Below are 23,824 nucleotides of genomic sequence, written 5' to 3'. Positions count from 1 at the left end.
GTGTATAATTCTTATAAATATAGACATTATTTTACAAGCCACAGTAAAATCAGGAAATTAATATCTACATATACTACTTAAGCTACAGACCTTATTTTAATTTTGTCAGTTGATCCATTAATGACTTTCACTTTAGCAAGCAAAGAAATTCTCGGTCCAAGCTTCTACTTCTCACCCTCACATTTTATTTATTTATTTATTTATTTATTTTTAAATTTTATTTTATTTTATAGCTGCGCCGTGGAGCATGTGGGATCTTAGTTCCCCGACCAGGGATCAAACCCATGCTTCCTGCATTGGGAGCACAGAGTCTTAACCACTGAACACCAGGGAAGTCTTTCCCCTCACATTTTAATTCATTGTGTTAAAATTTACACATTTTTTTTATCGTCCATTCAGTAGCAAATTATTGTAATTTATTTTTAATATGTTTGTTTTTAAACTTTTAAACTAGAGTGGTAAGTGAATTATGTACCATCATCACAATATTAGGGAATCTGAGTGTGACTGTATATTTACCATTACCAGTGAGTTTTACACATACATTCATGTGTTTTTTTGATGTCAATTAGCATCCTTTTATTTCTGCTTGAAGAACACCGTTTAGTATTTCTTGTAAGTCGGAAGTGGCTATGATGAACCCCCTCAACTTTTGATTGTTCAGTGAAGTCTTTCTCTCTCCTTGATTTCTGAATGACAGCTTTGCTGGGTATAGTATTGTTGTTTGACAGTTATTTTCTTTAAGTAGTTTGAATGTCATCCCACTCTCTCTTTGCCTACAAAATTTCTGTTGAGCAATCCACCTGTACGGTCCCTCCTTCTTATCTGCGGGGCATACATTCCAAACACTACACTATTACTGATAGTACCAAACACTATATATACTCTGTTTCTTTCCTATACTGACAGTGGATCACATATACAGCAAGGGTACAGTAGACAAAGGGATGATTCATGTCTCGGGCAGGGCACAGCAGGACAGCATGAAGTTTCATCATGCTACTCAGAAGGGTGTGCAGTTTAAAACATGTATTTTTTATTTCAGGAATTTTTCATTTAATATTTTCAGACCATGGTTGACCGCATGTAACTGAAACTACAGAAAGTGAAACCACAGCTGAGGGGGGACTAATGTAGTCTTATGGGGTGGGGAGTGGGGTGTTCCTTGTATGTGATGTGTCACTCTTGCTACTTTCAGAATTCTCTCTTTGCCTTTGACTTTTGACAGTTTAATCATAATGTGTCTCATTGTAGGCCTTTTCAAGTTCAACCTGTGTGGGGTTCTTTGGGCCTCATAACTCTAGATGTCCACTTATCTCCCCACAACACTGGGGGAGCTAGATGTCCACCGTGGGCTCTCTCTTTCCCATCTGAGAAACTGTAGGTGCTCGGGGGCCCTCTCAGTGCAGCGCTGTACCAACTTGGTAGAGAGGTGATATGACCAGAGTATAGCCATTTCTCTTACCTTTCTAATACAGTTTTTTTCTTCTTCTTCTTCTTTCCTGCTGTCTGTGGTCCAGGGGTGTTCTTGAGCCTCACCCCTGTGTTTTGGGATTTTCACAATGGTATCTCATCTATGGGTAGTTGTTGGGTGGTCTTCTTGTGAGGGGGACTGAAGTCAGGAATGACCTATGTCACCATCTTGATGATGTCACTCCCCAAAAGACATCATTGATAATAGGAAAAGGAGGGACAGGGAGAAAATACAGTACATACATTTGACAAAGGACATGTATCTAGAATATATAAAGAACTCTTAAACTCAAAATTAAGACAGACATCCCAGTTAAAATACTTTGAACAGACACTTTGCAAAAGAAGATATCTGATTGGGCAGTAAACAAATGAAAAGATGTTCAACATCATTAGTCCTTAGGGAAATGAAAATTTAAGCTAAAATGTATTTATTGGAAAATATTGATATAGGAGTAATCTGTATCTTTTCTCTTAAGTCACTATATAGCTGTCTCTAATAAAAGTCATATTGGGGACCATTTTAAACTGTTGGTGACTTTTTAAAAGGTTTTACTTGTTGAAGTGCTTTTATTCCCCTCTTATTTCTGCTTGCAACGCTTACTGTGGATCAAGCTACAAAAGAGTAGTTCCCAAATGTGAGAGTGGACATAAAAGTGCCCGTTTCTGGGCTCCATACTAGATGTAAGGAATCAGAATCGAGAGGCGCGGGGCCCTGGAATCTGCATTTCTACAAGCATCCTAGATGATTAAGATGTAGGTAGACCAGAAATCATTCGTTAGGAAATACTGGGCCGAAGAGAACCTTTTGTTTAGGTAGTAATTGCCCCTAGGAAAATATTTTAAATTTCACAGTTTAAACAAATTCCCAAAGCTCCAAGAATGTCTTGTATGCCTCATTTGGGAAGGTCTTGTGTGCTTAATTTCGACCTAACAGTTCACCAAGCAACACAGATTTCATGTATCTCTCCAGTTGTTCCCTCGCTTGAAGTCAGAATAGCCCTTATTCATCTCCTTCTCCCCAAATAAACAGTTAATGTTTTAGTGAAACTAAAATATTGTATTGAGTTTCAGAAAAAATACAATCACTGCCGAAAGCATAAAGTCATGTTATTACTTTTATAATGTCTAAGATTCTGTTTCTTTGAAATTGACAAAGGGCACCGTTTTTTCATATTGCTTCTTCCCCAGTTTATTTTTCAACATTATGGATTTGTAGACATTTGCTTTCTGTTAATAAAGCACTAAAGAGTGTCATGGCCATTCTAAATAAACAGTAGCAGCCATTTCAATCAGCTGTAGGTACGTGATAGCTATGTTATTGAATTTTTGGTTTTGTTAAGATAAGATTATACCTATGACAATTTGTGTTGTACCCACTCAAATATTCAATTGGTCCTTAGATATAGATCTGCTGTTGTTTTGAAAATATGCATTTATTTATGAGAGAATTATCTGTTATGTATTGTCCCCTCTATCTCATATTCTGTGAGCATCCTGTAAGTGTCACGATAACAATTGGCTGGACACCACTTCTTTGGAACATTTTATGGGAGGTCTTAGCCCACATAAGGCATGAAAAAGGAAAACAAGGTCTAAGGATTTAAAAGGAAGAAACAGAATTGTTGTTACTTGCAGGTGATCTGTCTACAGAGACAATTCAAGATAGTGATCATTTTAGCAACACATATAATGGCAGGGGAAAATCTAAGAGAATCTATAGACAGACTGTTAGAATTAACTCACCAAAATGCCTGGGTTTAAGATCAGTACCCCCAAATCAGTAACTTTTTAATATAAAGCAATAACCATGTATATCTATCTGCCTACTTGACATCTCCATCTAGATAAGACATCTCAAGTTTAAATGTCTAAAACAATACTCTTGAATCCCTACCCAACTACCCTTCCCTACTTCCAACCTACTCTTGCATGTCATGACTACGTATCCAGTTTCTCGGGCCAAAATCTTAGAGTTAAGTCATCTTGATGCCTCTCTTCTTTCTCTTACACTCCAAAATCAATCCATCAGCATGATGTCTCTAGCTTCCAAAAATATTCAGAAAAGAGCCACTTCTCACCACCCTCCCTTGCAGTCATCCTGGACCACAGTGGCTGTCTCCTCCTCTCTGGACAACTGCAGGGCCTTCATGCGTCACTCTTGGGCTCATGCAGTCTCTTCTTCATACAGCAGCCAGATTTGACCTTTTAAATGTGTTAGATCATGTTACTTCCTTGCTCAAAACACTGTAGACGCTTATTGTTACACTGAGGATAAAATCCAGACTTCTGCGAGGAGACCTGGCCTCTGTACCGCTCTGATCTCAGCTCCGGTCTCCTCCCCCTCCTTCCTGTACTCTGGCCACTTCAGCCTCCTGGTTCCTCATCATGCCAAGGACATTCCTGCTTTCTTCCTCCAGATCGCCACCAGTCAGGTCTCAGCCCCAATGTCCCTCCTCAGAGAGACCGTCTATGTTCCTGCTGTGTTTGATTTGTCTTTATATGTTGGACGTCATCACGTGATGTGTTCTACTTTTGTTTTCCCCATTGGCATGTTAGTGCCATGAGAACAGGCTCTTTGTTCTCATGGCCCCAGCCACTAGACAGCCCCTGACATTCAGTATATTTGTGTTGAGTGAATGGGGTGTGCACTGCACCTTTTTCCCTTGCCTGGCCACTTTAAACATTTCCACTTGAAGTTTGGGGATTAGGCTCTCAGTTCTGTGAGAGGAAAAAAAAAAACTGTATCTTAATCTCCTTTGTATCTCCAGCATCTAACACAGTCATTGTTTATATATGTGTGAATTACTGACTTAGACACATTTACTTTATGCATTACAATTTTTTTTCTTGATTGGATGGAGATTTTATGTAAGTGTGAGTTTCACACTGTTAAAACTGATGAACTCATCAGTATCTATTGTTTCAAAGGAGCTGAAGAGTATCCTCGTTATAGTATGTCTGAGAAGTGCAGAAATCAAGAGGGAGTAGATTCTGTACCTCTGGCTACATGTGGCAGCTGCCTTGTGAGGAATTGTGCCTTCATTTTCCCAGTGTCTTTAGTTTTGTGCTTTAGTAAAGTATAGTCTTACATTTGGTCTTTTCCTTCTCGTGTTTGTCATCTTTAACATATGTAGAAGGATTGTCAAGCAGCACAGAGTAATACTCTTAATTGGTAAGGCTAAAAACACTTTTAAACCTTATTTTTTTAAGCTCAATTATTCCACTGCTCAGAGTATTTAATCTTTATTGAATTGAGTTAAATCTAGATCTTCCACATTTTCTGTATGTCCTTGTCTATTTCTGTTGTATTTCCTGAATGAAATTACTACATCCTGTGAAGCTTGTGCTCTTTTGAATTGCAGAGGTGATGGAAATAAAGTAGTCTCACAAAATGGGTTTTGCTCTTACATCATTTCTTAAAATACAGCAGAAAGATAATCTACTGTTTAGAAACTTTAGTGTCTGAATGACTTTCTCCGTCTCTCAGTATGTAAACAGATGACTTTAGGTATGTGGACCTCCTCTCCAAGGTTATTTATACTTTGCATCAATGTTAGGTCGTGGTGATGTCTAGGAGGTTTGCTTATTCAGGAATCTGTTTTAGTGAGAAGTTCTAGTATCAAGGGGAATAGTTAGAAATGATACTCAAATATTTAGGCCAAGACATCATAGATCAGTATGTTCCAAACTCTCAGATTAAAAAGATATTTCAGTTCTTGGAAATTTCTATCCCCAAATTGACTCTTGTTTAGTTCTTTGACACTCTAGTTACAATAGGATCATGAGTTTTTATCTCTATAAATTGCCTTCCAAGTACAAGTAATTATTTATTGTTCATTGTACATGTATTAAAAATCCAAATGAGACAGTTCCGTGGCAGTCCAGTGGTTAGGACTTGGTGCTTTCACTGCGGTGCCCCAGGTTAAATCCCTGGTTGAGGAAATGAGATCCCTTAAGCCGCGTGGTGGGGCAAAAAAAAAAAAAAAAAAAAAAAAATCCAAATGAACATATTAAGGTATATTGTTATCAGTTATATCAACCAAATAAAGTTCAGCAGTCTATTTGAGCAGTTTCTGTTTTTGCATACCTTTGATAGGAAAAACACTCCTTTTTTTCACCATTTTTTAAAACAAATGTTTATTGATTTCCTCCAATAAAAAAGTAACGCATATTTCTAATATAAGACTCCACTTTTCTTAAAGAAACTTTATCATGACAAAACTCAAGTGTCTGACTTTGGTTTGGGGAAACACATATGTTGAAGAATTGCTTCTTAGGCTGTTTTCTTTTTACTTACAGTATATCTCTGTACCGGGGTAATTGCAGACCTATACGATTTGAGCCACCAATGCTGGATTTCCATGAACAGTAAGTTTAAAATTTTCAGGCCATAGCAATATTACATATATTTTATGCATGCGTTTGTCTTGCCTTTTGCCTGTGTTATCTTGTATGAGAAAGTTACATGTTTTAGTCATCAGGAAAGTAAATAATGTTGAATACAGTTTGAAGATGGGAAGTAAGTATCTGTTATAAATCTAACGTATAATATTAAAGTTTGGAGTTTGAAAAATATCCACATTTTGGAGTCTCTGGTTCAGAGGATCTTATCTTCAGAAGCAGCATTAAACTTGGTTACCTTTCTGATTAGCACTTCATTTCCAGTTTTATTATTTAACATTTTTCCTTGTGGATGTGGAAGAATATATTAATTTGTTTGATGTATATGCTTTTAAAGTACAAACTTTTCTACATCATCAAATAAATAATATTATCACCAACCCAGGAGGCCAAACAAAAGCAGATCCTACAGGAAGACAAGGTCCAATCACAGAGTACTTCCTCAAACCATAGTTCTGCTTACCTTCTGCCTCTGGGTCTCAGGTTTTGCACATCTCAGATACACTGAGGGGAAGACAAGTCTTCACCCGTATTTGGTTCCAACCCAATTTAGCAGGTAGGTAAAGAGAACATCTTAAATGATATAACTTCTAGAGCAATGCCACTCTGGTAAGTTAGCAGAAGAAAGGAAGTTTTTTTAAATTTGTTTGTCCTTTTTTTTAAAAATAATTTTTATTGAAGTAAAGTTAATTTCCAATGTTGTGTTAGTTTCAGGTGTATAGCAAAGTGAATCAGTTATGCATATACATATATCTACTCTTTTTTAGACTCTTTTCCCATATAGGTCTTTACAAAATATTGAGTAGAGCTCCCTGTGCTATACAGTAGGTCCTTATTAGTTATCTATTTTATATATAGTAGTGTATATATGTCAATCCCAATCTTCCAATGTATCCCTCCCACTCCTTTACCCCCCCACCCGGTGACCATAAGTTTGTTTTCTACATCCGTGACTCTGTTTCTGTTTTATGAATAAGTTCATTTGTACCATTTTTTTAGATCCCACCTATAAGCAATATCATATGATATTTGTCTTTGTCTGACTTCACTCAGTATGACAATCTCTAGATCCATCCATGTTGCTGCAAATGGTGTTATTTCATTCTTTTTTATGGCTGAGTAATATTCCATCGTATATATGTACCACATCTTCTTTATCCGTACCTCTGTCGATGGATATTTAGGTTGCTTCCATGTCCTGGCTATTGTAAATAGTGCTGCAGTGAACATTGGGGTGCATGTATCTTTTCGAATTATGGTTTTCTCTGGATATATGCCCAGGAGTGGGATTGCTGGATCATATGTTAGCTCTATTTTTAGTTTTCTAAGGAACCTCCATAGTGGCTGTACCAATTTACATTCCCACCAACAGTGTAGGAGGGTTTTCTTTTCTCCACACCCTCTCCAGCATTTATTAGAAGAAAAGAATTTAAAAGGGAAGTTGGTAGGGGGAGCTGTATGCAGGTCTATTCTGATTCAATAAATGAAAACTGTAATTTTTTTAATGTTGTCAAAGTTGTAGTTAACCGTTTTCTACTAGTGAAGACATTAAATTTAAATAATTTCTGTTTAAATATTTCAGAGTATTTTTAAATTTGGAAGTGTATTAATCTTTTGATTTGAACCCAGGTACCTGAAACTGTTCTTCTACACTAAGATGTTAATGTCAAGTTTTCATTTAGTTTTTACGTGTACCACAGTAGGCAGCCTTGCATTTTTTAACATTCTTTAATTAATTCTGTAATAATTTCTTTACAATCTCAAACCTAGAATAATCAAATATATCAGTTATACTTGTACAAAACCATGGTAGAGTAGTCAGCATAAGAAGAGCTATCTGATAACAACTCCATCTTTTCAGGTGTTTACAGAGATCATGGATTTTTGGGGTGGGGCTGCAGAGAGAAGTTTGTGTGCTTCCTTTTGTACCTACAGATGGAATCAGTATTTGCAAGTAGTCGTTATATAAATAGTAAAATTGACTTGTGGGTGTTAGGTTTAAAGACCATAATGTTCAGATAGGAAATACATCACTGTTGTTTCTGTCCTATAAAAAGGTTTAGAAATGATGTTGAAATGGCAAAAACATAGAGTTCTTAATCCAGTCACAGTAATATATCACCCGTAGTCTCCTTCTGTCAAATGCCAAGATATTTAATGAAACATGGCATGCATTTTGATCTTTAGCAAGAAGGTTCATTATTTTTAAAATAATGATGAGTTCTATCTCTCTGATGAACTCCAATCTAGGACTGTGGCATGGGCCATGTTTATGATGACACCATGAGCCTGGGGACAGAGGAGATCAGGGTACAGTAGCAAAACTTTAAGTCTAACATAGTGAGTATTCTTACTTTGAAAAGCTTAGCAGTAACCATTTTAGAGAGATTGTTTCAAAAGTTATATCCGGGCTTCCCTGGTGGCACAGTGGTTGAGAGTCCACCTGCCGATGCAGGGGACACGGGTTCGTGCCCCGGTCCGGGAAGATCTCACATGCCGCGGAGCGGCTGGGCCCATGAGCCATGGCTGCTGAGCCTGCGCGTCCAGAGCCTGTGCTCCACAACGGGAGAGGCCACAACAGTGAGAGGCCCGCGTACCGCAAAAAAAAAAAAAAAAAAAAAAAAAAAGTTATATCCAACGTTTTTCACTTCATTTTTTTTTTAAGGGAGTTTTGAAAATTTCATGCATCCCCTGAGATAAAGAAATTTTCAGGTGTGCAAAATATCTGAATTGAAATTGGTAATTCCTGTTCCAAATTATCTGTCCCTCAACGCTTTACATAATGAATGCCCCACCCCCTAAATAGGAGAAATTGAGATAAGGGCAAGCAAAATTCTGGACTGGTAGTTTTAACCTTTTTTGGATCATGGTTTTCTTTAAGAACAGATGAAAGCTATCAGAACCTCTTCCTTCCTTTCCCCAAATGCACACACACACAGTTGCACATACAAATAACATTTTGCACATAGGTTCAAGGGTTTTATAGCCATCCCCATCAAAGTCCATATCTGGATCCTTAAGCGCTAGTAAAGAATTCCTGTTCTAGGCCACAGATTATTAAATCATCACTACAGAATTTACTGGGGTTTTGCCCAATATGCTAGCAGTACGTGTTCACTGTGGTATACTTAGAAAATGCTTATCAAGAGAAAGAAGCAAAAATTTACCAGTAATCCAACCACCCAGAAACATAAACATTGAACTTCTATCCTTCAAGTCCTTTTTCTGTGTATCTGTATTTATTTATTGAGTTACAAAAATATAACAGTATTTTCTGACCATAAACTATTTTATAACCTGCTTTCTTTTTTAAAAAAATAAATTTATTTATTTATTTATTATTGGCTGCATTGGGTCTTCATTGCTGCCCATGGGCTTTCTCTAGTTGTGGTGAGCGGGGTCTACTCTTCGTTGTGGTGCGTGGGCTTCTCATTGCGTTGGCCTCTCTTGTTGCGGAGCACAGGCTCTAGGCACGCAGGCTTCAGTAGTTGTGACATGTGGGCTCAGTAGTTGTGGCTTGCGGGCTCTAGAGCGCAAGCTCAGTAGTTGTGGGTCACGGGCTCTAGAGGACAGGCTAAGTAGTTGTGGCGCATGGGCTTAGTTGCTCCGAGACATGTGGGATCTTCCCAGACCAGGGATTGAACCCATGTCCCCTGCATTGGCAGGTAGAGTCTTTTTTTTTTTAACATCTTTATTGGAGTATAATTGCTTTACAATGTTGTGTTAGTTTCTGCTGTATAACAAAGTGAATCAGTTATATATGTACCTATGTTCCCATATCTCCGGACCCTCTTGCATCTCCCTCCCACCCTCCCCATCCCTTCCCTCTAGGTGGTCACAAAGCACAGAGCTGATCTCCCTGTGCTATGCGGCTACTTCCCACTAGCTATCTGTTTTACATTTGGCAGTGTATATATGTCCATGCCACTCTCTCACTTCGTCCCAGCTTACCCTTCCCCCTCCCTGTGTCCTCAAGTCCATTCTCTACGTTTGCGTCTTTATTCCTGGCAGGTAGATTCTTAACCACGCACCACCAGGGAAGTCCCTAACCTGCTTTCTAAACATATATACTGTGCATTTTTTTATTCCATAGAATTTTCTGTTACATTATTTTGTGGTATCAAAGAACAGCAAATTGTATGGATATATTTTTTAAATTCATTTATTGTTTTAAACTCTTTGGTCTTATAATCAGTGCTGAAACTAATGCTTTAAGCACAACCATTACTAGTTCCTCAGGAAAGTCCAAAAAAATGGAATTAGGAGATGAAAGGATATGCAGAATGTAAAACATTTTTAGTTAATATTTAGGCTAGCGAGTAATTAGGCGTCATGTACAAGGAGCACCGATAGGAATCAATGAACTGATCTACGACTGTAGAGGACGATGTGCTGAAGATGTGCGAACAGACAGATGCACTCCACTACAGACGAGGGTTGGGTTATACGATGAAGAAAATTGTTTGAAGCAGACTGTGAGCTCTTGGTTACAGGTTAGACTGGACTGTTCCCCAAAGCAGCAAATTTATATGCTGCTGCAAAAGAGCAGAAACAAAAGGAAAAAAAATTTACCCTTAATTTAAACTTTTCTGTGTCCAGCCTGAGAGCACTGAACAGAGTTTGTTTTTATCTCATAAAGGTAGAAGTGGATCTATAGAAGTAGGAGTTGGGAGCAGATGTGAATACATGTATTAGGGTTCAATCAGAGGAACAGATCCAGTCAGATCCAGTGTTGTGTGTGTGTGTGTTTGTCCGTATATGTTTATGTGTGGAGTTTTTATAAGGAATTGGCTTATCTAATTGTGGGAGCTGGTTAAGCAAGCCCCAAGTGTACAGGGGCAGGCACTCAGGAAGGGAAAATTGCGAGCAGGCTGGAGCCTCAAGGGCAGGACCTGAATATTGATGTCCACGGGCCGGCACTTGGGGAGGATCCCAAGGAAGCAGGCCAGTCTCACATCCAGCTGTTGTTGGGAGTCTCTTAGCTCAGATGACGGCCAAACTCTCTTTGAAAGCTCCAGGCATGTTATACATACTTTAAGAGGCTCCTCTCCAAAAAGAATTTTTCATAGAAGGTTTCATGCAGTCATACAGAAAAATAGAACAGATAGTGAATATATTCTTAAACTAAATTCAATAATTAAAAATTTTGCCATATTCATATTTTTGTTCATTTTTTTAATCATTTGTAGCAGACATAATGACATTTCATGCCTACCTTCTGCATAAGTACAGTACCATCATTGGTATTGTAAGAAAATTAACAGTAATTACAGAGTGCTGTAATCCGTCTGTTTTGGTCAGTGCTGTTGTTGTTTGGTTCTAAGTGATAGAAATCTAACTGAAAGGAGTTGAGCAAAAATAAGGATATACTAGAAGGAATTCCAAGGACTGTAATATATTTGCAGAAAGTTCACAGTTGCAGTGGGACCTGGGAACGACGTTATCCAGCACCACTAGGCTTTTCTTCCGCCCACCCCCATCTCTTATCTCTGCCCCACTTGCTGTTGGCTTCTTCTCTCCCACTGCCCATATCTTTTCCCTACAATGATGAGAGCAAATCTACTGACTGTTCTTGAGACCCGCGTTCTCTAGCCTCCCTTCCTCGGGGAATAATAGCTTCTTTTACTTTAGTTGGAAAAATCTCAGAGTAGTACAGTCATCACCCTGGCTTAGGTGAGGTGGCTACCTCATCACTCAGATAAGGACGGTGTTTGGTAGTGGACGTGTTTTCCAGGGGGTGTCTCTGTAATTATCAGGGTTTCACCCAGAGAAAGAAAAGTCGTGCAGTGGGAACTCCAGTTGAAGCCCGTTACAACCTCCCTGGCCCATTGAACCTCCAATGACCTTCAGTCCTCTGTAAAACATGCCTTCCCCAGCCTGCCTAGCAGAGGTAGAAACTGCCTTCCCCCTGCTTCCATGGTGTGGCGTTCACTCCGCAGAGCTGGGATGGATCCACACTCAGAATTTGCTTTAGGTGTCAAGACTGGTTCACATGCCAAGAAGGGTGAAAAGATTTATTATCCTCACATAATGAAGCTTTCTGGGGAGAGCAGAGAGGGCTCCCAAGGTCTGAAAAATGGCTTGAGAGAGCAGAGAAAGGAAACTGGCTTGGCTCTTATGCTTAGGGGGTGAGGCTGGGCAGGCTTGCATGGTCTGAACTTCTTAGTAGATCGGAGAGAGAGTGTGCAGGCTTCCCTGTGGGCTTGCCCAGATGTGGGGCATAAGGTGAAGGGACATTGTGGGGCTTGAAAACTGTCAGCAATGAGACATCAAAACTGGAATTGGGTTCTTCATCACACCTGACATCCTCTGCTAACTTCTGTCAGTGCTGGTTATTGCTCTAATTGGTTCTTCTGACGTCTGCTTCCCTACTAGACCCGACTATCAAGATAAATACGCGCTATTTATCTTTACATATCTGGCACGTACTTCACACTTAACACATGCCGTACATTGTCTTTAAGTCCAGCAAGATTACCTGCTGATTTCTTCTGCTATAGTAAAATTCGTTTTGTATTTTCAAGTGTTTTTTGCAGCACTTCATTAAACATTTACTATACCTTTTCTTCTTGATCCAGCAATGTACTGATTTAATTAATGCCCATGCTGTAAATGTTTCATTAGCTTCATATGTCTAGCAGTAATTTTAGGACTTGAGAAGTAGCCTTAACAGAACACTTTATAATATTCTCTTCCAGAAATTGTAAGTGATCAGAAATCATTGTTCACTGTACCTTGACTTATGCGCTGAAGTTTTGCCTTATGTTTTCTGTGAACTACTTCTACTGCTTGTGGTCATTTTTTCTAAACCAGAAGCCATTCTTAATTTTAAAACACCCTTTGCAGTAACTGGAAGAACTTCTGAGTCGGATGAAATTTATCACTCCAGGTTGCCTTCAGTTGCCAACCAGGGTCTCCAAGACGGTTTCCTGTCCTTTAGCAAGGATGCAGCTCTAGTTCCGTGGCTGCTTTCTAAACCACCGTGGCCTCACTCCTCTCACTACCCTGGCCGTCCCTACCGCCCTCTAGAATGTCTTTGACGTTTGATCAAATTAACTTTCTTGAAAAATAGGCTTTCTTTGTTTACATCCATTTTGTTTAAATTTATTCTTTGATTCTACTTTTTTGCCCCTTCCCTCTCCCTCCCTCTCCCTCTGCCCTTCTCTTCTTTCCCCCCTTCCCCCCCCCCCCCCAGCAGTCAGCCTGGAGCAATCTTGGGCCTGACCACCACCTTCCCCCCACCCCCTGCTTTACTCACCCCCCCACAGTTATTTATGCCAGTGCTGTTAAATATTTTTCTGTTTCCATAACAACTCCTTTTTTCAAACATTTATTGCAGATTTAAAAGATTCTTTGGGTGGGATCTTGTTTTACTGAGTTCTTTGGTTTATATAATTATTAAGTGAAGAAAATCTTGATTTCAAATCTAAAAGTTTAAAACAGAGACTTAATGGCTTTTAAAAGGGTGGAAATTGAATAAACTTGCTAAAAATGGAGGTGTTTATTGTCAAGTTCAGTTGATGAGAGGCATTTCTCCCTAATCACTTTTTGGTATTCCGAGAAAATCAAGTAGGCCCTCTTTTCTAAAGGGATGTTTGGTGCTTTTTAGCTTTCCAGTTTATAACTGTTCAACCAACACTCCAGCTCAGCCCTCAGTCTAAAATGTGTTTGAGACGATGGTCAGATTTTGTGGTAATCGAGTGGTCAAAGTAGTGCATATTGATTTGGCCCAAATTCCTGCCAAAAGTTGTGTTTAATAGACTGCTGTGTCACTGTCATTCACCAAGTTTGCCTGAGGGCAGCTACTCAGCCATTTCTTCGGCTGTTTCGTGGCACTGCATTGTCATCTTTCAGTGGCTAGAAAAATTGCCATTGACCACAAAATTGCAGCTTACTTTCCAAGCTAGTGTCTAATTCATGAGTGCTGCTTCCTAATTCTTTTGAGCCTCAGACTCTTGTAAAATATGGACAGTTAGTCAGAAGCTCTGCTCTTGAGAGAACAGCTGTATATCTCAGCTTGGTTTATCTATAAATAATTCACACTAACCCGCTTGGCTCTCCTCCTGTCTTTGGAGCAGCTGATAATGGAAACAAACTGGACCAGCACACTAGCAGGCATTTGAAAATCTTTGTCTTATTTTTAAATCTTACCTGTCTAGCCAAGCAGTCACACATGATGCTTATGACAGGCAGGATTCTAAGATGCCCCCTGATTCCTGGCCCCTAAGGTGCTCATTCATCTTCTCCCAATTGTATTCAATCAAACACTCATCTAGATGTTGCTGTAGAATTTTCAAAGAATTTTGAAAATGTAATTAAGGTCCCAAATCAGTTGACCTTTAAGATAGGGAGGTAATCTGGGCACCTGACCTAACCACACATGAGCCCTCTACATCTGGCTGTGGCAGTCAGAGACAGAAATGTCGGAGATTTGAAGCATGAGAGGTATTTGATGCAAGGGAGTTTCTTTGTGTTGGTTTTGGAAAGGGCAGGGGCCATATGGCAAGAGGCTGAGAGCAACCTAAACGTTGCCAGCAACCTGCATGAGCTTAGAAGGGGACTTTGAGCCGTGATGTGTGAGACCCTGAGCAGATACACCAGTCATGCTGTGCCTGGACTCCTACCGTACAGAACTGAGAGATGATAAATGGGCATTGCTTTAACCCTCTCGGTTTGTGGTACTTTGTTAGGCAGCATAGAACACTGATGCACTGCTTATTTATTCACAAGTAAATTTGTATTAGTACTTGAGCATAGTTTTCCATGGTTCAGTGTGACTTCTCTCCTCAGTCTTCCACTTTGTCAAGGGAACTGAGGAGAGGGAGAGGCAGGGGAAGCTGTTTGTATGAGGTCTGTAAGTTGGTCCATCCAAGGAGACCTCCCTCTGCTTCCATGGTCTGGACCACCTGGAACTGCAGGAAGCCTGCTCTGTGTGTGCATGAGTGGCTGGAATAGCCTGCTGACGCCTTCCCTCAGTTCTTGTTACTCCAGACTTCTCTCGGCAACGTAAGTAGATGACCCTTCTCCAAGGGTTCATTTCCGGAGGGTGTGGCTTAGGGCCTTTCCTCTTTGATTCCTAGAAGAAAGGGTAAGGCCAGCCTCACCGGCACTGCAAACCAAGCTTTCTGATCCACCCCTGCTTCCAGGCTCCTAGAACCTCCAGGCTTGTTTCCTTACCCCAGAGCCCTCTCCTGTAGCAGGCCATCTTCAGTCCTGTCTTCTTCAAGGATCCCCCAGAGTACTTGTCTGTGTTATACCCTGTCTTCTTTATCTAAACTGAGATTGATTGCACTGAGGTCAATGGAGGAAAAACATTAAGAACAAATTCATAGGGAGGAGAAACACTGGTTGCCAGGTAGCCTGTGGGACACTTGAATTGTAAAAGAGCCTGTTTGCTGAAAAAAGCACACAATCGGTGAACTACAGGGTGGAAGGAGCACATTTTTATTTCTGTGTACTGTTATTCTACTTACATGTGTATAAAGCTTGAGGAAGAAGAGTTTTATCTTCCATATTGTCTTTGTAAAGCTTCTTCCTGCAGCATCGTGGCCATAGTTTGAAGTCCCAGCTGGATCTGTACCTACTTCCCTAATTATTTTATGGTCCCGTGACCCTACCTGAGATCGCTGAGCCTGTTGGTTAAGAGGTCTAGCTCCTGGGAAAGTCTCTGCCTGAGCAAGAGGAAGTCCACGCATTGGGGGCTCCCGAGGGCACTCAGCTTCCTGCCTCCTAACCCTAAATGCGTTGTTGCAGACCTGCCTCTGGATGCCCCTCTGTCCCTTCCTCAGGGCCCAAGCCTTGGTTCACCTTTGGATTTTTTCCTCATGGCTGAACTGTAAGCCACAGGAAGATTTTGAGCCTCGTGATGGCTGGGCTGTAAACCACGGAGCAGTTTTGGACCAGGTTTTTGCTTCCCTGCAAAGCAGGAAGCTCGCCTGTGGGCTCCTGCCTCCCAAGGGCAGTCTGTGGGTACAGCCTCTTAGTGACCACTAATGCCGCAGAATCACCTGCTCTCTGCTGAGAGACTTTAAGGGAGTTCATCTTCTCTACAGCCTTCCCGCTTCTGGCAAGAGCTGGTGGCATCTGCAGTGATGAGCTCTCAGAAGGGGAATATGTCTTGGTTTAAGGCTTAGAGGCACCAGAAGACATTGAACCTCAGCAACAACAAAACTTCATGTCAGCATTATAAAGAAATTCTCAGATGGTGTGTAAAATAAAAAGCAGCACAGCCCATTTTCAAAACCTTAAAAATGTGTTAAATGCTTACAAAAGACAGTGAAGAGTTCTTATTTATATAGTTTGTGGACCTTATGCATATGAACGTGACTTTTTTGGGTAGTATGGAAAGAAGGTATTGTTATCCCATTCTAGAAAAGACAATGTTTAAAACAACTCAAGAGTCAACTGTAGATGAAGCTGCAGAAGAAATGAATAAAGTGGTGCTGAGTTACATTTGATGTTGATTTAGGTGATACAGAATATGAGAATCAAGCGAAATAATGTGACTGTGTTAGAAGTCAGGTTGAGCGCACGTAATTCTGCCCAACTTTAGACTTTGAGGGTTTTACCCCCAAAAGAAGAAGTCCTAATAAGGAAGTTAGACAAACCTCTAAGGAAACAGACTAAAACTTCTGCTTGGACAATAAAATGAGCTTTGAGTTTATTTATCATAATGTTTAATTATAACACTTCCACCCTAAGTTCTCTAATATTCTATTTAGATAAAATTTGTTAAAGTACTTTTCAAATTGAATTATTGAGGGGTCATATCACAACATATGGGGCTTCCTGTCTGACTAAACAGGGTTCAGCATTGATGGCTATGTAAGAAGCACCTGTAAAGGTAAGGCAGCATTGTTAACAGTGGTGGCTCAGATGTAGGTCCTCGGCAGATACCTTTTGATTCATTGACCTCAAGTAAACAACTCACATAGCAAAGCCACCTTGACTGACGTGGTCACTCTCAAGCAAAAGGAAGAATAAAAGACTGAATGCTTTACTTCACTTTTATATGATGATGCTTAGCAATTATAGGGCAGTGTTACTTTCCAGAGTATTTTCATTACTTTACCACATTATTTTCACCTTCTTTCTTTTTTATGAAATATAATATACAGACAGAAATGAATAAGACATATGTATAGTTTTGTATCTGCCACCCAGTTAGAAATTATTCTTATGTAATTTTAATGTATGTAATTATATTTTAACATAAATAATATCGTGATATAGCTCATTCTGGTTTTTTTCCAACTTTGAGATATAACTGATAAATAACATTGTAAGTTTAAGGTATATAGCACGTTGATTTGACTTACACTGCAGAATGATTACCACCGTGGCATTAGCTAACACCTGCATCACATCACATAATTACCATTTCTTTTTTGTGGTGAGAACATTTAAGATCTTAGCAACTTTCAAGCGTATAGTACAGTATTATTAACTATAATCACTATGCTATACATTAGATCACCAGAACTTATTCATCTTCTAACTGGAAATGTGTACTCTTGGACCGACATCTCTCCTTTACCCCCACCCCCTAGTCCCTGGTAAATACCATTCTAGTCTGTTTCTAGGAGTTCGGCTTTTTGAGATTCCACATATAAGTGATATCACACAGATTTGTCTTTCTCTGACTTACTTCCCTTAGCATAATGCCCTGAAGTCCATCCGTGTTGTTACAAATGGCAGGGTTTCCTTTTTTCTCATGGCTGAATAATGTTCCATCGTGTATATATACACACCACAGCTTCCTTATGCATTCATCCATCGATGGACACTTCAGTTGTTTCCATATCTTGACCATTGTGAACAATGCTGCGGTAACCCTGAGAGTGCCATGTATCTCTTCGATACCCTGTTTTCATTTCCTTCAGATATGGGAAGAAGAGGGGGTTGCTGGATCATAAGGTAGTTCTGTTTTTAATTTTTTGAGGAACTTCCACACTGTTTTCCGTAGTGGCTGCATAGCTCATTCTATTTCTTAACCTTTTTAAAGGTCTGTTTTTGTTAGATTATTTTTCTGCTCTCTTATTTCTAACCACTGGAGTAAAATAGTGAGTACTTACTCTACCGTTAACTCCCCCTTTGATGGCTACACATATTGCCTCTCCTGCCTTACCACCACAGACAGCCCTGCAGTGAAATCCTCTTACAGGGTCACTTACGGACCGTCATGAGAATTTCTTTGGAACTATAAGCGCAGAGTGGCATGCATAGGTTACAGAGTGTGAGTACGCTTCACGTATCTAGGTATGGCCTGATTGCTCTTGTGAATGGCTCTTCCTCTCTGTACTCCTCCGAGCAGTCCACTAGCATTCCTGTATTGCCATGTCCCCTGTATTCGCACTTAACATTAGCCAGCTTTCTAATTTTGCTAGTTAATAGGGATAACATGATGCCTTGTTAATTTTGCATTTCTCTCATCACTAGCAAGTTCGAATATCCATCTCTATATGGTTATTGGCCTTTTGAGTTTCCTCTTCCTATAAATTGCCTGTTCATATCCTTTGGCCATTTTTCTTTTGGGGTTCTTAGTAATTCCTCTTATAGTCTGAAAATAACCTTAAAGTCTAAAAAGATATTTAGACATTGCAAATATCTTTTCCCAGCTTGTCATGTGTCTGTTAAATTTTCCCACCTGGTATTTTGTTGAACAGAAAGTCTTAATATTTTCCCCAACTTCTGAAAAATTTAAAAGTACAGAGAAGTTGGAAGAATAATATGGTGAACACCTACATAACCTTTATCCAGATTCACCAAGAGCTAACCTTTTCTTTCTGTCTCTTTTTCTTTCTACACACACACAAACTCCACTTTTTTTCCCGAAAGTAAACGTATACATCATATTTTACCCCTGAGTTCTTCAGTGTGTGAATCCTAAGGGACTGGTCCTAAGTAGCCACAATTCCATTATCACACCCAGAGAATCTAATGTTGATGCAGTAACATTATCTAATATATAGTTTACATTCAAATTTCCCTAATTGCCAAAAGCAATATAGTCTTCCATCCTCTAACCAGGTTTAAATTAAGGATGACACATTGCATTTGGTTGGTAGGTGTCTTTAATCTAGAACTGTTTCCTACCTTTTTTCTTTTTTTTTATTCATAAGATTGAAATTTTTGTAGTCCAGGTCAGTTGACTTTTAGAATAGCCTACAAACTGGATTTGCCTGATTATATCCTACTGATTAGATTTCAGGCTAAACATTTTTGTCAAGAACATTACATAGGTAATGTTGTATTACGTTATATCAGGGTAATGTCCATATTTCTGATTATTGTTGATGCTGAGTTTGAGCGCTCATTGGTGTACTACCTGCCAGATCCTGTAAATTGTAAAGACGGCTTTTCCTCTTCGTAATTAATAAATAATCTGTAGGGTTGCTATCCTGTTCTCCATCAACCTTTCATCTAATAGTTTACCTCATCCGCACCCATAGACTCTTACCTGAATCAGTCATTACATCGATAGTTGCAAAATGGTGATTCCTTTTTTCCCCTTCAAATTCTATCATTGTTTTTTTTCATTTAGGAATCAAGATTCTTCCCCCTCTTTTCTTTGACCATCACTATAGACCAAGGGTTAGCAAATTATGGCCCTTGACACCTGTTTTTATATATAAAGTTTCACTGGAACATAACCATACCCATTCATTTACGTTGTCTATGGCTGCTTTTTGCACAACAGTGGCAGACTGGGTAGTTGTGACAGAGGTTGCATGGTCTGTAAAGCCTAAAATATTTACCGTCTGGCCCATTACAGAAAAAGGTTGTTGATCTCTGCTGTAGACTCATGGGTTTTGTTTTTTAATCAGTGTGTAATAACCCTTTACTTTCACTGTTCTTTTTGCTCCAAATTTTACAGATTTTGCCAGTGGGAGCCTGTTTAAGCTGATTCCTTTTTCTTTTTTTGATACATCCTATTATCTTTGAACAATTCTTTGCTTTCTAATAGAACAAATGTTCTAGACTTCCTTATGTTTTGCTTTGTCCAAGACCTGGAATTAGCCAAAACTAAAGAAATCCTGGTGTCTTCAGTGGGAAATGACATTTAGAAACCCAGATCTGGGCACTGAATGTGCTCATTGCCCCAATATGTCATTGCTTCTGTGCTCATGTGGACCAATCTCTGGAGGAATATATACATGTATATATACATATGCATTATGTATGTATATATTGATATGTATACATGCATAAATCACGGCCCATACTGATAGGTCCAGTTCATATTTTCCCAATTCAAATCCAGCCTCACAGAGTTCTTTCTCATCTTTCCCCATTTTGTATCAGCATCTCTCTTTTCCCCAAAGTGTTTGGTAGAATAGTCCCTTTAAATATTTGGTAGACTTTGCCAGTCAAGTCCTTATGGACTGGAGTTTTCTTTGTGGGGAAGTTTTAAATTGCAGATTTAATTTCTTCAGTAGTTTTATTTTCTGTAATGCTTACATATTTTTTTCTTAAATTTGTCAGTTTTCGCAAGCTCTTTTTCTAGGAGTATGGCAATTTCAGGATTTTCAAATTTACTATCATAAAGTTAATATAATTTTACGATTGTTTTACTGTTTGTAGCATCTGTAGTGATGTCTTCTTCATCACTGCTGGTATTGATATTTTATGCCTCCTCTTTTTTCTTTATTCATCTTGCCAGGTAGTTAACAATTTATTAGTCCCCCCTGCCAAAATGGGAATTTTTGACTTCATAAATCATCTCTATTTTATGTTTTGCTTCATTGATTTCCACTCTTATTTGTATTATTTCTTTCCTTGTACTTTCTTATTTTAATTTGCTGTTCTTTTTCTAATGACATGGATGCTTAGCTCATTAATTTTCAGGCTTTCTTCTTTTCAAATATGTACATTTAGATTTATGAATTTTCGATTAAGCACAACTTGAACTGTATTCCACAAGTTTTTAATGAGTTAATTTCTTCATTTTGATTCAGTTCCAGATAGTTCTTAATTTTTATTCATCTTTGATCCATGAGTCGTTTACACATGTTGGTTTATTTACATATTTACAGAGAATCTGTTTATCTGTTTGTTATTGATTTCTAGTTTAATTGGGCCAGGACTAGAAAATTCTGCATATAAAAGGGTTCTGAACAAAGAAGAGATAGAACAAATAGAAAATAACTAGCAAGATGGTAGACTTTAACCATAAAAATAATTACATTTAATATAAATAGTCTAAACACAGCAATTAAGAGACCAAGATTGTCACATTAAAAAAGCAAGACACAACTAACAACAGAAACCCAAAATATAGGAAGCAACACTAACAGAACTAAAGGGAAAAAACCGACAGTTCAATAGTAATAGTTGGAGATTTAGGTACCCCACTTTTGATAATGCATTTGGAAAGGAAGAATTAAACCATCTCTATTTTCAGATGTTATACTCTTGTACATAGGACATCCTAAGCAATCCACTTTAAAAAAAAAAATAGAATAAGTGAGTTCAGCAAGGTTACAGGATATTATTAGATCAATATACAAAAATATTTGTTCTATACACTAGCAATGGACAATCAAAATTAAGAAGACAATTCCATTTACAATGGCATCAAAAATAAAATACTTATATACAAATTTTTAAAAAATAGTGCTGTATACTAAAAATGCCAAACCATTGTCAAAAGAAATTAAAGAACTAAGTAAATAGAAACCATCCCGTATTCATAAATCAGAAGACACAAAGGAGAATGGCAGTACTCCCTGAATTGATCTGTGGATTCAACACAATCCCCATCAAAACCACAACTGACTTTTTTACAGAAATTGGCAAGCTGGTATTAAAATTCACATGTAAATAAGAAGGATCCGGGATAGCCAAACAATTTTTTAAAAGGAGACCAATGTTGGAAGACTAATAGCTCCCAATGTCAGAAACCTTCTAAAGAGCTTTAGTAGTCAAGACCCTGTAATACTGCCATGTAGATAAATGGGAAAGAATTTAGATTCCAGAAATAGAACTTTATATTTATTGTAAATTGATTTTGACAAGGGTGCCAGGACAATTAAATGAAGAAAGAATAATCTTTGCAACAAATGGTGCTAAGACAACTGGCAAAAGAATTAAGTTGGATCCCCTACCTGACACCATACACAAAAATTAATTCAAAGTGTATCGTAGAGCTAAATGTAAATGTAACAAAGCTAAACTATAAAACCTTAGAGGAAAACATTGTAATGTGTCTCCATTATGCAGTGATTTGTACAATATTTTCTTAGATATGGCTCCAGAAGCACAAGTGACAAAAGATAAAATATACACGTCGGATTACATAAAAATTAAAAACTTTTGTGCTGCAAATGATACCATCAAGAAGGTGAAAAGATAGCCACAGAATGGGAGAAAATATTTGCAAATATCTCCTAAGAGGCTTATATCCATAATGTATAAAAAACTCTTGCAACTCCTTAAATTTTGCTGTGTGCTTATTAAGTACAGGGTTTCCTTATCTCTCCTTGTTGACATTTCACAAACGCTTTCAATCAAGAATTATTTCATTTTTTTTTTTTAAATTTTGGGTTTTGCCCATTGTTTTTGTCCATATTCTTCAAGTATTCCTACACTCCATTTTCCAAATATTACCACTTCTAGTTATGTTCTACATATCTGTTTTTCTTTTGATTTTTATAGCTCTATCTTTTAAAATATTCTAAATGTATATACTTTCTTACTGAATTTGGAACTAAATTGTCAATCTGATCTTCCAGCTCACGAATATAGTTTTATGTACCTATATCCCATCCATTGTCTTTGTACATTATGTTTTCTGCTGATGTTTTCTCCTGTTTTCTATAGGCTTTCTTCATTTTACTAGTATCTTGCCATTTCTCCTTAAGCATATTCCATTATGCTTATTTTTAATTCTTGGTTTAACTTTTGCAGCTTCAGGTACGCATTATTCAGCCTTTACTAGGTTATGCTGTGATCACAAACGACCCAGTGGAATTTAGACTAGAAGAGCACTCCTATCTGTGAAATGCCATTTACTTAGCAGAAGAAACAGAGTACAAGAAGACTCTTAAAACTTAATGATATATGTCACTTTTGCTCACATTTCATTGGCCTAATGTTAATGAAGTGGAGAGATATAAGCCTCTCACCAGTTCAGTCAGCAAATTGGGAACAATATTGTGGTCTATCACAACACTGTATATGTTTTCAACTTGATTGTACTACTCCTCACAGATCATGTTATTTTGATGTGTGAACTTCTGAGTTGCTGTCTTATAATACATATTGAGGAAGAGCAGAAGACCAAGCCTTTCTCTTTGTCTCTTCTTGTGAATTTAAGAAGGAAGATGATCCCCAAGGTGGAGAGGTCCAGTTACATACACACATTCACATAAAAACTATTGATTGTCCTATGTTCCCACCACTCTATCTGACAGTGCTTAGGCAAAAGTGTCTGGAAGAGGTATCTTCCTAAATTGTAATCTAACAACTTTAGGGCTTTGGAGGACCAGAGAGAGGAGTGTAGAGGCGGGTGTGTTCAAGTGTAGCTGATCAGCAGCTTCTTACCCCAGTGAGCCTTTCTGCCATCTGGGTTGAAGGGGGAGGCTTTGATTGTACCAAGGCAAGCAGGGAAGGGAATGGAGAAGAGGAGAGTTATTCCTGGCTTCTCGCGGCCTGCGCTGCCCTGTGTCCCTCACTTTTCCCCACCTGCCAGTTCAGGCAGCCTTCTGTTCCCCCAAGGGTTTCTTGCTGTTTTTGGTTAATCCTTGGAATCAGGGATTAACTTCTAAAATTTTCCAGCGTTGTTGTTTGTATATGCAGCTGTTAGGGGGTGTCAGGGAGAACCAGTAACATATACTAACCAATTCACCATTTTAAAAGGAACCCAAAGCCCCTGGTTTGTTTTTTTTTAAACTAGTGAAAGTTGTCAGCTGTTCACTGTTTGATCAGTTTTCCAACATCATAAGTT

General features: G+C 38.6%; 1 protein-coding gene across 4 annotated transcripts in view; it reads left to right on the top strand.

Annotated features, from left to right (window-relative positions):
• Positions 1–23,824, top strand: part of TMEM131 (transmembrane protein 131) — a 193,555-nt gene that overhangs the window by 67,988 nt on the left and 101,743 nt on the right. For all 4 annotated transcript variants that reach the window (XM_082851816.1, XM_082851815.1, XM_082851814.1 and 1 more), the window contains exon 4: positions 5,776–5,844. In XM_082851816.1, coding sequence (XP_082707942.1) covers positions 5,776–5,844 — 69 coding nt within the window. The remainder of the gene's footprint in view (positions 1–5,775; positions 5,845–23,824) is intronic.

This window comes from Leucopleurus acutus (assembly GCF_964270905.1).
Source record: "Leucopleurus acutus genome assembly, chromosome: 12".
NCBI lineage: Eukaryota > Metazoa > Chordata > Mammalia > Artiodactyla > Delphinidae > Leucopleurus > Leucopleurus acutus.
This window is presented reverse-complemented; position numbering and strand designations above follow the sequence as displayed.